The sequence below is a fragment of the Echeneis naucrates genome, chromosome 24 (assembly GCF_900963305.1).
Source record: "Echeneis naucrates chromosome 24, fEcheNa1.1, whole genome shotgun sequence".
Taxonomy (NCBI): Eukaryota; Metazoa; Chordata; class Actinopteri; order Carangiformes; family Echeneidae; genus Echeneis; species Echeneis naucrates.
The window spans coordinates 11,624,307-11,638,333 of NC_042534.1; the positions used below are offsets into that span (position 1 = coordinate 11,624,307).

The 14,027-nt window shown below is 41.6% G+C and overlaps 1 protein-coding gene across 1 annotated transcript in view; it reads left to right on the forward strand.

The window, feature by feature from the left end:
* Positions 1 to 14,027, forward strand: part of LOC115037355 (MAM domain-containing glycosylphosphatidylinositol anchor protein 2) — a 145,483-nt gene that overhangs the window by 70,428 nt on the left and 61,028 nt on the right. Inside the window, exons 4-6 of the mRNA XM_029495824.1 lie at positions 3,487 to 3,683; positions 6,589 to 6,721; positions 6,984 to 7,253. Coding sequence (XP_029351684.1) covers positions 3,487 to 3,683; positions 6,589 to 6,721; positions 6,984 to 7,253 — 600 coding nt within the window. The remainder of the gene's footprint in view (positions 1 to 3,486; positions 3,684 to 6,588; positions 6,722 to 6,983; positions 7,254 to 14,027) is intronic.

Here is a 14,027-nt window from a genome sequence, read left to right on the forward strand (position 1 = left end):
GCATCACAGGTGAAATATGTCAGATGCTGAATCTCATATTCGCTCCTTACTACACCTGATCTTTCGTCTGACTGTACCAAAATTATTATTTTTAAATCACTCAAACACCACAGACAGCCTTTGATGGGTATATAATCAGGTTGGAGACACAATTTCAACGGCCAGGTAAAGTCTGAAAAAGCATATGGATTCACCTCCTCCTGCTTTCTTTCAGTCTGAAGGGCCCACGTTTTTGCTGTTTGCTTTTAGACTCCAGCTTCTGAAAAAGAGATTTGAAGGTGAGGTTCCTCACAGGGCAGTCTGCCAGGTAATAACTTCTTTAATTGACATTGCCCCGTGCCCATATTACTACAAAAAAAGCCAGACAAAGAGAGCACGACACCTACTGTATCTATGGAAGGAGTGTAGGAGACAGCTGCTATACAGGATCATCACCTCATTAACCCTGCAGCTGGAGAGCAGCAATTTAGAAGTTTATACATGCTGTCGACTGTCCTTTTCCTTGTTTTGTCTCTGTTTAGCTGTAACCCCTCCCCACCCCACTTCTCTTGGCATAAGATATAAGCAAATTGCATATCTTAAACATCGCAGGGCTGTTTATTCATGGAACGCATCACACAAGTGTCATGCAAATCAGTGACTCCCGCTGCTGATCAAGCTGGGACAGTGATTGGATGACACAAATTGCAGCCCTCTGTCACTCATGACTGACAGCATGGGAGCTGGGTAGGTGCTCTCTTTCCAAAGTGCCTTGAGCAGATCAGGTAAAGGGAGAGTGAAAGACATCAGAGAATAGCTGAAAAACCCACATTAGCTGAACACCCCAGAGATGGCCCCACAAAAAGGTGTGGTTAGATCTTTACAAGGAAGCTTGTGTGTGTGTGTGTGTGTGTGTGTGTGTGTGTGTGGCTGGGTGTAGGAGTAAGATAATGTTCATGAGATTTAGTGCAGGTGTCTGTTTTTTGGAGGGAGTTGGGGGGGCATAAAAGAGAGGAGATGAGGTTTGATGTGATAATGAAGCTCCTTCTTTAGTCTATCTTCTCTTTAATCCAAATCACGCACTAGTGCCTATTTGTCCAACAAATATTTTGGTAGACCTATAATGTAGAAGTCTGCCCTCTGCTATTCAAACAGGAATATCCTTATCAGGTTTTGTTTGGCTTTCCTGCTTGAGAGAATCAACAAAGAGAATGATGAAAAAATGAATATTGTGCCTTTTTTCTGCTCGTCTTGCAAGACTTCCTCTGACTCACACCCACGCATCAAGCGTCCCCACATCTGTGTGTCATGGTGCTCCGCCCCCGTGTCTTAATATCAGAGAAACCCAGCGCTTCGAGACTTGTCATGGATGGTGAGAGTGAGCTGGAGTGATGCTAAGGTTAGCTCACTGGAGCATTTAGCTGTACATGGGCAGATTTACCGGCCTGTGAAGCCATAAACCTGCAATTACAAACCCTAACAACTCTGGCACAGGCAGCCTGTACAACACAGTTTTCCTCTGGGCTCGGGGATTTAAGCTTCACAATCAGTGAAGCATGACTTCAGAAGCTAATTGCACAAAAGTGACACACAGACATACACACACACATGCACAACATCCTTACAGGAGAGGGACTGATGGTGGAGGTGGAATTTTGTTTGAAATTCATCAAATTTTAATCCAGTGCGTACATTTCCATATTTCCATATTTATCTCTTTGCACTCCTAGCACACACTTCCCCTCTGCATATCATTTTGGCCCTATTAATAGCTCCAACCACTTCATTCTTAATACACAAACATGCAGAAACACACATTCACATTCTTGTCACCGCAAGAAAATAAAGCGAAAAGCTCCTATCAGGTCCAGCGAAGACAGGTGTATCCCAAGGTAGATAGCACTGTCAATGAATCACTCCATTCCTGCCACACTTAGTAAATTGACTGCTTGATGCAGGAAACAGATGAGAGAGGAGATGGGAAGAACCAGAGATAAGATGTAGGATTCATACTCTCCTCCTTCTCTCCATAATGAATCAGTGTATTTACTTAGAGCAAACTGCTCTTCTAAAATTGCCCTGCAATCACTCCGTCTTCTCTGGAGCGTTGTCACCCCCTTCCCTATTTTTGCCAACGCCCCCCCCCCCCCACACCACCACCCACCCACCCAAAAGGTAATTGCTCTTACCCGAGACACTGTAATGGATCCTGGATGAAGTATTGACCGCTGCTAGATTTTGATTAAGGGGCTGTAGGGCAGAACATGTCTTTAATGAAACTGAGGAATCAGCATTCTATGGCTGGTGCGTCAAGGCTGGGTGCTGTGCACTGTGGCCCAGAGGCACCTTGAATAGGGCCTGATCCTCAGCAAATCCTGGGGTGGGCAGGTACTAAATTAAAAGTGATGAATTCATCCATTAATATTACCTCAGGCACGTGTAGTTTTTCTCCTGAGGCTTATAATCGTTTTAGATTTGGATATTCATTTAGTGTAACCTGTTTGCATTCTCTCACTCACAGACCCACTCAGCAGCTCTCTCAATCACTCAATCATCTGTCGTGTTGCTCACTGACTGACTGAACTCACTCATTAATACGTTCAATCACTTTTTCCTTCATATGCAAAAGGTCAGCCTTTATCAGAATTTTAGCATGAGGGATAACTTGCATTAGCTTCCCTCATCCTCTCCCTTAAATTGCCTTTTTGCTCGTGTTAAAAACTGATTGCATCTCGCACAGAGATGAAAGGAAAACAGCTAGCTCCCATCGTTCTTTGAGCGTGCAAATGGACATAATCTAAAAGGCGAGTATTAGCATGCTAAAAGACACCACAGCTATGATGAACACCATTTGCCAAGGCTTAATGGGATAGCCGGGTAAGATGATTAACTTTGAATCCATTTAATCAACCACAAGCGCTTCCTCAAATAACCAACTGTCTAGTGTTGGGGTAAAACTTCCCTCAGATCTGTTGGGAAATGGGTAGAGCAGCAGATGTGTCGAATCACAGAGCCAAAATCAGAGTGGAGGCCAGCCAAACATTATTCTTTTGAAGTGATGGACATCAAACATCATTTTGTGCACAGTATTTGTCATCCTCGCTCGTTTTTGAAGCTCACAATAGAGTGCGACTTGTAACACAGAGCAGCTCGCCCATTGAAGAGGAATACAATGTGCCCTTGGGTTGGATCCTATTGACTTAAGTAGTATAAGTAGTGGGCCTCTCACCTCCTTTCACACATCGACCCCTGTGCGCATGCCAATAACTGGCTCACCTAATGCAATGAGAAATCTGATCCAGTCAGACCTTTCACCACAATCAAGAAGCCCAATGTAAGGGTGATTGGATTTGCTGATAACTTGAATGAGCAAATATATATTCATGCCTGAAATGTGGTCAGAGTGATTGCTTGATCATCAAAAAATTATTGACTTATTCAACAGTTGAACGGATGGAAATGTGTTTGTTAATAGTTTCCCCCTGTGTGTGAATGCTCCTCTGTCAGACCTCGATGACCCGGTGGTGACGGTGCACCAGAGCATAGGAGAAGCTAAGGAACAGTTCTACTACGAGAGGACGGTGTTCCTGCGCTGCGTGGCAAATTCAAACCCTCCTGTCCGCTACAGCTGGCATCGTGGGAGAGAGGTCCTGACGCAAGGCTCGGACAAGGGTGTAGAGATCTATGAGCCGTTTTTCACACAGGTAAGACAGACGCAACACAGCTGAAAATAACATACGAGTCTTTAATGGTGTTTCAGGCTTGTCTGCCAGAAAGACAGGGTACCTTTTGCCCCGAGACTCCAAGCTAAAGAGAAAGAACAAATAGGTCAATACTGAAGTGAGAGGATGTGAGAGAAACTCAACACTGTTTTGATGTCATAACACAAAACTAAACTGTTAGAATTAATGTGTCTGCACATTTCTGTGACACAGTAGTGACAATAGGGCATTGAAATATGTAAATGATGGCCTTTAGATTGCATTAACATTGTCACACTACACACATTTTTCTTGCATTTCAAAGCAGTGATGAGTTGATGAATGAATGCACCTTGTTGTGAAGATGGGTTTTCTTTTCTGTAAAGCATAAGCATTACGGTGCTATGGAATGGTATTAGTACTCGTATGAATAGCCATAGTTAGTTAGTTTCACCAGCCCAGTTTCACAAATTCACAAATGCAAATAGACTGAGTTCTAATTGCAATCAGGTCCTTCAATTGAATGAGTGGATTTTCTTCACAATCTGCAAGCTGAGAGGCTTTGTTCTAAAATGGACCTTCTACAGTCAACAAAGAAACTGACTGAGATTGTTCTGTCACTAGTGAGAGAATTGTAGTTTTTGAATAGAATGAACTGAATGTGATTTGTATGTGGAATTGGGCATCAGAGAGAATGGAAATCTATGAGAGAAAAAGACATGCACGAGGGGAAAAGAGGCTTAAGAAACAGAGAGGGGGGTAGAGAAAAAAAGGAATTGAAATTGATGTTTGTCCAAATGAAGAAAGATGGCTGGAAACTAATGGAGAGGGTGAAGAGGCCCAGAGCTGCACAACTGAGCCTCATCAGACACTCCTCGCGTCTCAATCCTGCTCTTCATACCTCTTTGCTCTTTCCCTCGCTCTTCCATCATGCTCTTTATTAAAGTATTAATTGGGTCTGAAAACTTGAGCGCAACCCAAACCTAGAGATTAGCTTTGTGTGAGTCCAACCCTAAATAAATCCTGACTAAACTCCCTGTAAATGGCCATTATAATTGTCTAATAACGTTAGTTTTTCACAATACACTTGAACTGACCTAAAATATCAAAAGACTATTAATAAACGTGTGACTGACCCAAATCAACCCTACAGGGTCATATCGCTGGAGTCAAGTCAGCCCGGGATTTATGTGTTAAATTGATCTTTATACCTTCCTCCACACTTTATTCCTTATTCCAGCTTCACACCACTGCACCTTTTCAGCCTCACAAATGTTTTATATTACCACTGTAACAGAAAAATGCAGAGCTGGCATTTGAAACGCTTTGTGTAGAACTGGTTCATAATTAACTGAGAGCCCGAGCTTTGCTTGTTGAAGAGACCCTGTCCTTTCTGCTGTCTGTTACTTTCTCCTCCACCTCTGACGTCATCATTTTCTCTGAAAGTACATCAAATTGGCACAGTTATCAAAGATATAAAGGAGCCATTTCTCATCTCTTCATATTTTCGCCTTTTTACGGTAATCAATATGTTTTGATGTTTTCATGTAGTGTGATGGTCTATTTTGGGATGCTCTCTTGATTTCGAGAGATACAAGTTTAAGACCAATTAGCAAAATAATGCTCCTCACCGAACTGAGGTGTACATCACAATTATGTCAATTATGACATCTTGCAAATGGGTTTTTGTTCCACTTCCTCACTCATTTTCTTGCCCCCTTCTAAAAAGCCAGCAAGATTTCCTGCTGCTTGAATAAAAAATGTACTCATTTTCATTCGTCCATTTTAGTTCTGTTTTGCTGGTTTTAATTATGTTCTTCCTTTTTGCTCCAAATGAGCAGATGAGCATTTAATGCCTTAAAATTAAGTTAGAATTAAAAAAAGAAGAAGCCATATATATATATATATATATATATATATATATATATATATATATACACCTGACGGCGACAATCCACTCCTTTATTATTTCTTTGCGTTTTTACCAGCAGCTGTGTATCCTGCTCCTGAAGCTCGTGTATGTTACTGTTATCTTTCCATCAATATGTCCATCAAACCCTGCCTTCCAACTCAGTGTAATGTGTTTGTCCTTTCATTCCTTTCTCTACCCCTTGCATTTTCCAAAAAGATTTTCGTTCCAATCACCCACCCTCATACCTGACCCCCTGCTGTGAGTAAAGCTTGTGCACAGAATTCTATTGACCTCATCTCCTGATTTCTGCTCTGATGCAGATTGGGGTACAGAAGAAAGGAAGGAAGTGGAGTGTTTTTTGCGCGGCTTATGTAATGAAATTAACTTATCCGTGGACATCATTGGATATGAAAGGGTTTTGAAATATGTGAGTGATTGCCATGTGGTGTGGACTGACTCGGCATGCGGCCGACTCATGTTTTAATCTGTCGTGTCCCCTCCCAACCCGTAACCCGCTTTTGGGAGCCAGATCAAGGTTTCACAGTCTCATCTTAACCCTCTGGGTGGGGCTCAGTGCTGACAGGCGCGGCTGGAATCAAACAAACATTCTCGATGTGATAGCCATTTTTGAGGAGAGATTCCCTACTGAGCTCATCCACATTTATGTTTTTGAATGGTGGAAACGCTGAAAGGCTGACGACTGCATGGTAATCCACAGGCCTATATTGACCAATCTGACATATTCATTTTCTTGCAGAATACCAGCACCATCTCTTCTCGTGATTTTACAGTAATATTCTTGAATTCAGTTGGCACTTCTTTTCCCTTCTTGCTTCATTAAAAATGTATACATATTCATCTCTTTGACCTTTCTTTGGAGCAGCTTGGCCTTTGCCATCTCTTTCCCACTACCTAGTTTCTTGCATTTTTTGACTTGATTATGTTGATATTTTTGCACACATTTGCATACCAGTGTTGGTTTGGTCTGAGCTGCAGGGGGAAACGAAGATTTTGAAGCTGAAGAACCTGCGTCCTCAAGACTACGCAAACTACAGCTGCATTGCCTCTGTCCGAAATGTGTGTGGGATCCCTGACCGCAGTGTTATCTTCAGACTCACCAATAAAACTGGTAAGACAGGCTCTTAGGCTGCAGAGAATACAATATCTGTAATCAATTTGTGTTACAATTGATGATTACATTTTGTGTTACTATTTTGCAATATGAAAATCCACCAGGGTGCCTTAATAAATGTAGAACAGACTGAGACTGTCAAGCGAAGTGACGTGCACTTTCTCAGCTTTTTCTTAGTTTTACTGTAACTGTCATGCCAGTTGTCCATCTTCTGCCAATCTGTCTTTCTTTCTTAACTCCAAACGCTCCTCCTCCACAGCCTCCCCATCCATCAAGCTACTAGTGGAAGATCCAATTGTGGTGAATCCTGGCCAGACGGTATCGTTGGTGTGCATCACCACAGGTGGGGAGCCTCCCCCCATACTCACGTGGGTCAGCAGTAATGACAGTCTGCCGCAGAGGAGCGTGGTGAAGGGGGGCACGCTCACCCTGCCAGCCATTACGTCAGATGAGGCGGGAGTCTACAGCTGCGTGGCCAGCAACAATGTTGGCAACCCAGCCAAGAAGTCCACCACCATTGTGGTGCGAGGTGAGAAACATGACTGTATGACCAGGTGTACAGAGCCCCAAAGGGTTCAGCGTTATAAAGCTGATGCTCATCTGAGCATACACCAGTAAAATTTAATAGATATAAATAATCATAAATATCTATAACTTAATTCAAGATATTTCTTCTTCTTCATAATCATTTTAGAATATCATTAGAGGCCAATTTTATTTCTTAATTTTCAATTTTCTGTTTCCCCATTCATGTCACCAAATAATCTTTACATGAAGTAAAAGAAGACAAATCTATATAATATGGAACTCAAATTTGTGGCATTTTGCTGTGCGGACATGATGACAAAACATTTTGCACAACAGAACAGATTTTATCAGATTTTTTCGTTCAGATTTCTTTTTCTGACATATTGAAATGCCTCTTGTTAATATTTTAATTAGAATTAATATAATCACATTATAATTTATCTCTGATTGTCCCTCAAATGGAAGTTTTACAGTTTAAGAGCATTAGATTTTATGACTGCTCACGATAGTTGAAAAAAGTCAAGGGTAATGCTGGAGTATATGAAACTATGAATTACAATACACAGATTCAAAGAGAGGTTAACACCAATTTAAAAAGCACAGTAGGACAAGGGCCTTTGCCACCTCTTTGGCCATTATTAATGAAACATTTTTTTCCAAGCTGCTCTTCACCTGAGCAGTTCAGGATACAGAATATTACTGATCTTGTTGTAACGCAGAAGGCAGATCACTGTATTACTTTTCATATTTTTTAAAACTGTGTAAAAAGTAGTACAAAAATGGTAGGCAGAAGTTGGAGAATGCAATACGTACAGTGAAACGGGACAAAAACTTTGAAGGTTAATACCTGAGACAGGCAATTTCACCATCTGTAAAGAAAAGCTGTTTTGTTATAAGACCTTCGCAGATGTGAAATGATGCATAAAGAAATTTACTTTCATACTCTTAAAACGACTGCTATTACTAAGCTTGCGGATTAAGGGTGGTGTGTGACTAGGCTTTCATCTGTGACATAACAGAGAGTTCCTACGCCCTGAATGTGAAGCTGCAGGAACCTCCTGCAGGTGAATAAAAAGATGCATTCATTAGTGGAGGCCTTACAAACAAAACAGCATTCATAGGATCATCCAAATTCAAAAAACTTGTCGTGGTTACATTTACCCTTTCAAATAACACTATACACACAGAAATAGGAAGCAATAGAATCAGAGTTTATCAGATTGGAAATGTGACATTCTTACAGAGTTTCTCCTTTTATCTCAGAGATTATGCCACAGCTCCATCATCAGGTCGCCTCTGTGCTCAGCCTCTTTGGAAGCATCTGTTTAAGCAGCCATATACTCCCTGGCGTGAAAATCAAATCATCAACAAATCATTTTTGATGGCCCCCATGACAGATAAACCCCTTCTCTGTATTATGAAAGTGCCCATATAGTTGAGGACTTAAGAAGTGAGAGGCTTACATCAAAGGGAAGATGTCAGCTGTCCTGTGGGAACAAACAAGTCAGAGCTTACTGCAGGTGAATGCTGCAGTAAGGCTCACATTGTCATTGATATGTCTGGGGCTCACAATAGTTCTCATCACAGTGAAATCACAGTGAAATTCACCAACGATGTTTACTATATGTTCACTGTGTGTTACATTTCAGCCTGTGACGTGGATAGTCAGGTAAACAGGATAGTCATGCATTAGCCAGCTTCGGTAAATGTCCCGCAGGGCGCACAGTCATTGATTATGTAGTTCAGGGCTTTATGGAAAAACAAGCTTTCGCTTTGTTTACACTGGATCTGATTTGTTTCTTGACCCTGCCCCCTTCATTCCCAGCTCACTGTTGGCTCTTAAAATTTTATAGATACTGTGGAGATACATTCATTGCTGCGTCGCCTTCTGGAGTTAAAGACTGATAATGATTTCTTCATTATAAATGAACGTTGATTTGTTTCCTTGTATATTGTTTTAGTTGACTCAACAATTTATTGAAGATATCCTAACAAAAAGCATCAGATGGGAGATTAACAAGAGGACACACTCTGCCGAGTAAATCGAGCCAATGAGTCATCACATATTTTAATGTGAATATTAGAGGTGAAAACAAACATCCAGGCAGACTGAAGTTAAATGAGGAGATGGTTAAATGACATAATTAATCAGTATATGGAACAGCAAATTTAAGATCAATAAAAACAGAAATTAAATGTCATACATTAACATTAGACAATGAACACTGACTGCTGTCAGTGAAGATGTTAAATCAATGATCGATGAAGTCGCTTCGACAACAAAAACCCTCCAGCCTGATGGACCTGACAAAGCAAACTTCAAACTCTTAAAATTTTTAAATGACACTTCAATTTGACTTGGACAAGTATTGACTATCAAAGCAAGCCAGTTAGAAAGGAAAACCAATAAATGGCATCAGCATTAAAATGAAAGATACCATCCGTCAAATCCTCATCATCAAGAATGCTAGATGCGATCAAAGGCAGAAGTATGATTGTAATTTTATTTATATCACAGACTGATGAGCTGGGAGAAACAGTCAGTAGGAAAAAGGGAGGGGTCTGTGTGAGATCACTAATTGACAGGAGATGAGTTCAGCATGTTATCACACATCTCCAAAGCACTCTCCTGAGTCTGATGAGCTGTCACTGATGCAAATGCAATTTTGGGATCAACATGCAGCAGATGCCGAGGGTGGCTGGTGTAACTGTACAATGGTAGAAAATCATCGGCAGGCATGGCATGGATCAAAATATATCCTGTCATGATAGTGCACTAGGTAATGGATTTTAGCTGTCCCTCAAAGCACACGGCAGGACATTCTCCATTTTGTGTCTTGTAATGAAGCACAACCACACTTGCACTCACAGTTGCATTCTGAGGTGTACAGTACATAAAAACAGTTTTATTAAAAGGGGCTAAAAGGTTATTTTGGGATCCACCTTTAGTAGGAAACTCCCACCATAGATACTTTGTTGTTGATATTTAGAGTTTTTCTGCTTTGATTTTAGCCTCACTCAATGTCAGATTTGTGTGAATCCACCATATGCCCCTAAAAATATTAAACCCTTGACGTGAAATCACAGTTGAACGTGAACTCTATAAGTGAATCATTCATCAAAGCAGTCAAATTATGTAGCGAATACTTGGGAATAATTAAGACTGCATCAACAGAACAGCCACTTGATTGTACTGAACCTCCTGCTGTTCCATGGTGACTAAATTGTGTATGTTGTTCCTTCTCTAATTAGCAGGATTGTTAATGAAAATGAAAGACACATTCACTTGAGAAGAATATAATAATTGTATTAATTGTGCTTGACATAAACATTCTGTGCAGTTGCTTCACTGGCAACTTTTTACTGATTTGATCCTTTGAAGTTGTGAGAAAAGAAAAACTGAAAGAGGATAAGCCAGGCTCCAGGCTAGTGCATAGGCAAACCTTTAGTTGTTTGTGTGTGTATGTCTGTATGTGTATGTGTGTGTGTGTATGTTCAGACACACACATGAAAGAGAGGCATTGAAAGACAGAATGTTTTTGATACGTTTGCTTTTTTTTTTTTTTTTTTACTTATGTCTGCTGATTTAATTTTCAGTCTTTAATGGTTCAAAAAAAAAATGCAGTTGTGTGTAGATGTGTATACTTGAGCATCGAGGCTGAAATACTGCGGCAATGTACACTCATTGCCCTTGTGCACACAATGCACATGTACATGAGATACCGAAACATTGGGTTCAGCTAGGTTAAGGGTTTATTTTGCATGTTTTGCAGGGTCACGCTGTGTCCTCATCGTTTCCTGCCTCAGCTCACTCCCCCTCCACTCTAGTCCTTGAGAAGCCCTCTTAAACTGCTGTTGCCAAAGGAGGCTATGTGTGTGAAAACACACATCTCTCCCCAGCAGATGGTAGTTTCACTGGCCATACTGTCCCACCAGCCAGACTGTCTTCCAGGGCTTGGCCATCTCCACAACCAGCCCAGCAGGCGACTGGCATCACATTATCCTGCTGACAAGATCCTTTTTATGGATTAAGGGTCCACAACACGTCTTCAAATGCAGGTCATTACCCTGCTTTCCCCAACCACTTCAGTTCACTCTGTCCACAGCAAAGACACCAGCCTGTGATACGTCAGCTACAGCAATGCAAAGTTACTCTGTGAGGGTTGTTTCATCCTTTTTTTTTGTGTTGAGTATGAAAAAAGCATAGGCAGCTCTGAAAATGCTGAAATGGAGAGCTGGAGAATTGAGTCAGGGCTGTCCTGTGAACGGTGTTGAAATAAGCAGCTGGCCTGGAATTTTGTTATCATATCTCCCTGCGCTTGAGTACACACATACAACCGACTCTGGGCATGGGTTTCACTTCGTTCAGTAAAGCAGTGTGTTTTCCCTACGTGTGATGTAGAGAAATGAGCATTCCTGTAGCTATCAAAGGTACAAACTCAAAAACATTTCAGTTATTGTTGGATTCTCTCAACATTTCCTCCAGAAATTCCTGACAAATACAGGTTTGAGAGTTTTACACCGAACAAATCCATCATTCTAGCCTGCTAATGTTGACACATGTATTCCCACACACATACAAATTCAAGCATATATGCAAAGTCAAACACTCCAGCGACCGTCCACACTTTGTAACCCTGACTGGAAGCTTGCTGTTATATGTGGACAAGCAAAAATGCAATCTCTTTCAGTGTGAGCTCCCCACTGTTTGTATTTCGACTGTCTGGTGTAGAGAAAACAATCATGACGTGCCTTGTAAAAACCTGGCTGTCAGCATGTGAATCAACATGTGAATGACCCTTATCAAATTTGCTTTGGAATAAATTCTGGTTGAAAGCAGAATATATTTCCATTCATGAATGCCAAATTTAATGGCTGGATGGCCAGGACTGGCACAAGCAGGGCCAGTCTCTTGGGCTGCGGCCCTAAGGACCGTCTGTATGCGAGTGTATTTGTATGTGTACAAGTGTGCTTGTACATGTGCGATCGTTTGTGCATGCAGTGCCTGTGTGTCCATGTGAATCTTGTTCAGCATAAATTAAAACCAGAGGTCAGCCTGAAGGTTGTCAACAGCATTTACGACTCTCCCCCCCCCCCCCCCCCCCCCCCCCCCCCGTGAATGGACATGTGTGAACCGTAGGATTGTAGAGGTGCTGATGCATGTGGAATGTGCGAGTGCTAATGCAAAGATGCATGGAACGATAACAGGGAAATGAAAGGTGTTTGGATAGCAAACGCATGTATGCGATCACGTGTGAATGCCTTGTGTTTTGAACCGTTCTGATGCCCGTTATCCTTTTTTGTGTTTAACCTTGAGTTGAGCAGATGAGGCAGGGGAGAGTGGCAGAGACATCCATCTGGCTCTGAGAGATGACTTCAGCTTCACATGCTGATATTCTCTGCAAGAATTGAAAGGAGAGCACAGTATGGTGCCTGCTGAGGGATTGACAAACAGAACTGACTGAAAAATGAAATGGACTGGTGGGTAAACAGGAGGATAATGATTCAGAGGGACAGCAGAGTGAGACGTGCCTTTCTTCTCCTTCAGACAAAGGCAGAAAGAAAGCAGCAGAGAGACTTGCGCATCCTTTTTCTTGCAGTGTTGCTGTGCGTCCGTGTGTGTGCGCTTTTGTCTTTATGTGCGTACATACATGCATGTCACAGTCAGTATGTCAGGGCTGTGTGTACGTTTGCCCTGCTAAGAAGCTCCCCTGAGGAGGTATTGTAATCCTGCTCTGTGACATGAGCTCTCTTTAGAAGAAGGACTCAACCAGGGCTTTTCTCTTTGTGTGATTATCTGCGCTTTCATGTACAGGCCACCCATTATTCTCTGAGGCTATTAAAGCTATGGAGAATCGTACAGGCTCACTGCAGGCAGAAGCACTTCAGTTTATGAAAAAATGAATATAGAAACAATGCTTTATGTACAACAGTGATCCAAAGGAATGCATTGAATGACTTCACCACAATTGTACTGTGTTCAACCTCCAGCAAGTAAGCATCCTATCCAGCAATAGGCTACAAATATACAGATATAAAGACAAAGAGAACTTCAGTTGGTGCTACCGTGAAGAAAGTAGCTCCTCTAAATGCCCATACTGGGTGTTTTACTCCTTGGCATTTTGCCGCAGTCAAGGTTCAGTGACGGGAAGCTCTGATGATGATAAAAGGGAACCAGCTTCCAAAATTCATCAATAATGCATGCAAAATTTGTTTGTGCAAATGTTGACTTGTGTTTTGTGCCCCGGTGTTTGTGGTACTATCAATGCTTTTAAAAATAGTGCCAGATTTCTTTCGGAGGTGCCTGAGAAGTGTGCATAAACGTTGCTCATCATAACATGCTTTATTTGGCACCTAACACAGCAGATGTCACGCAGACCACACTAACAATCTGTGCTGTTATAAATTGATCTTTCTGTGATCCCTCATTATTTAACCTTCAATATAAATAGTAAACTCAGTCTCTATAAGGCTTATATGGTTCACCTTGACAGAGAGGCCTTAATTCATCTTTAAGCTCTTTAGGGTATATTGAAACAGGATCTGTTATACCACCTTATAAAAATCACTTTAGAATTCAATCAACCAAAATTTAACTGTAGATATAAGGCAGCTGGCATGAAAGATGAAGGCTTCTTGCTGATCTTGGATGTACAGTTATTGTTTAAAGCAACCCAACCTCTTCTATTGTTGTCCAGCACAGCGTCTGCTTTGAGTGACAGACTTTCCAAGAGCCAGAGACAGCAGGGAGCCGTCATGCGGTGTTAGGGTACGA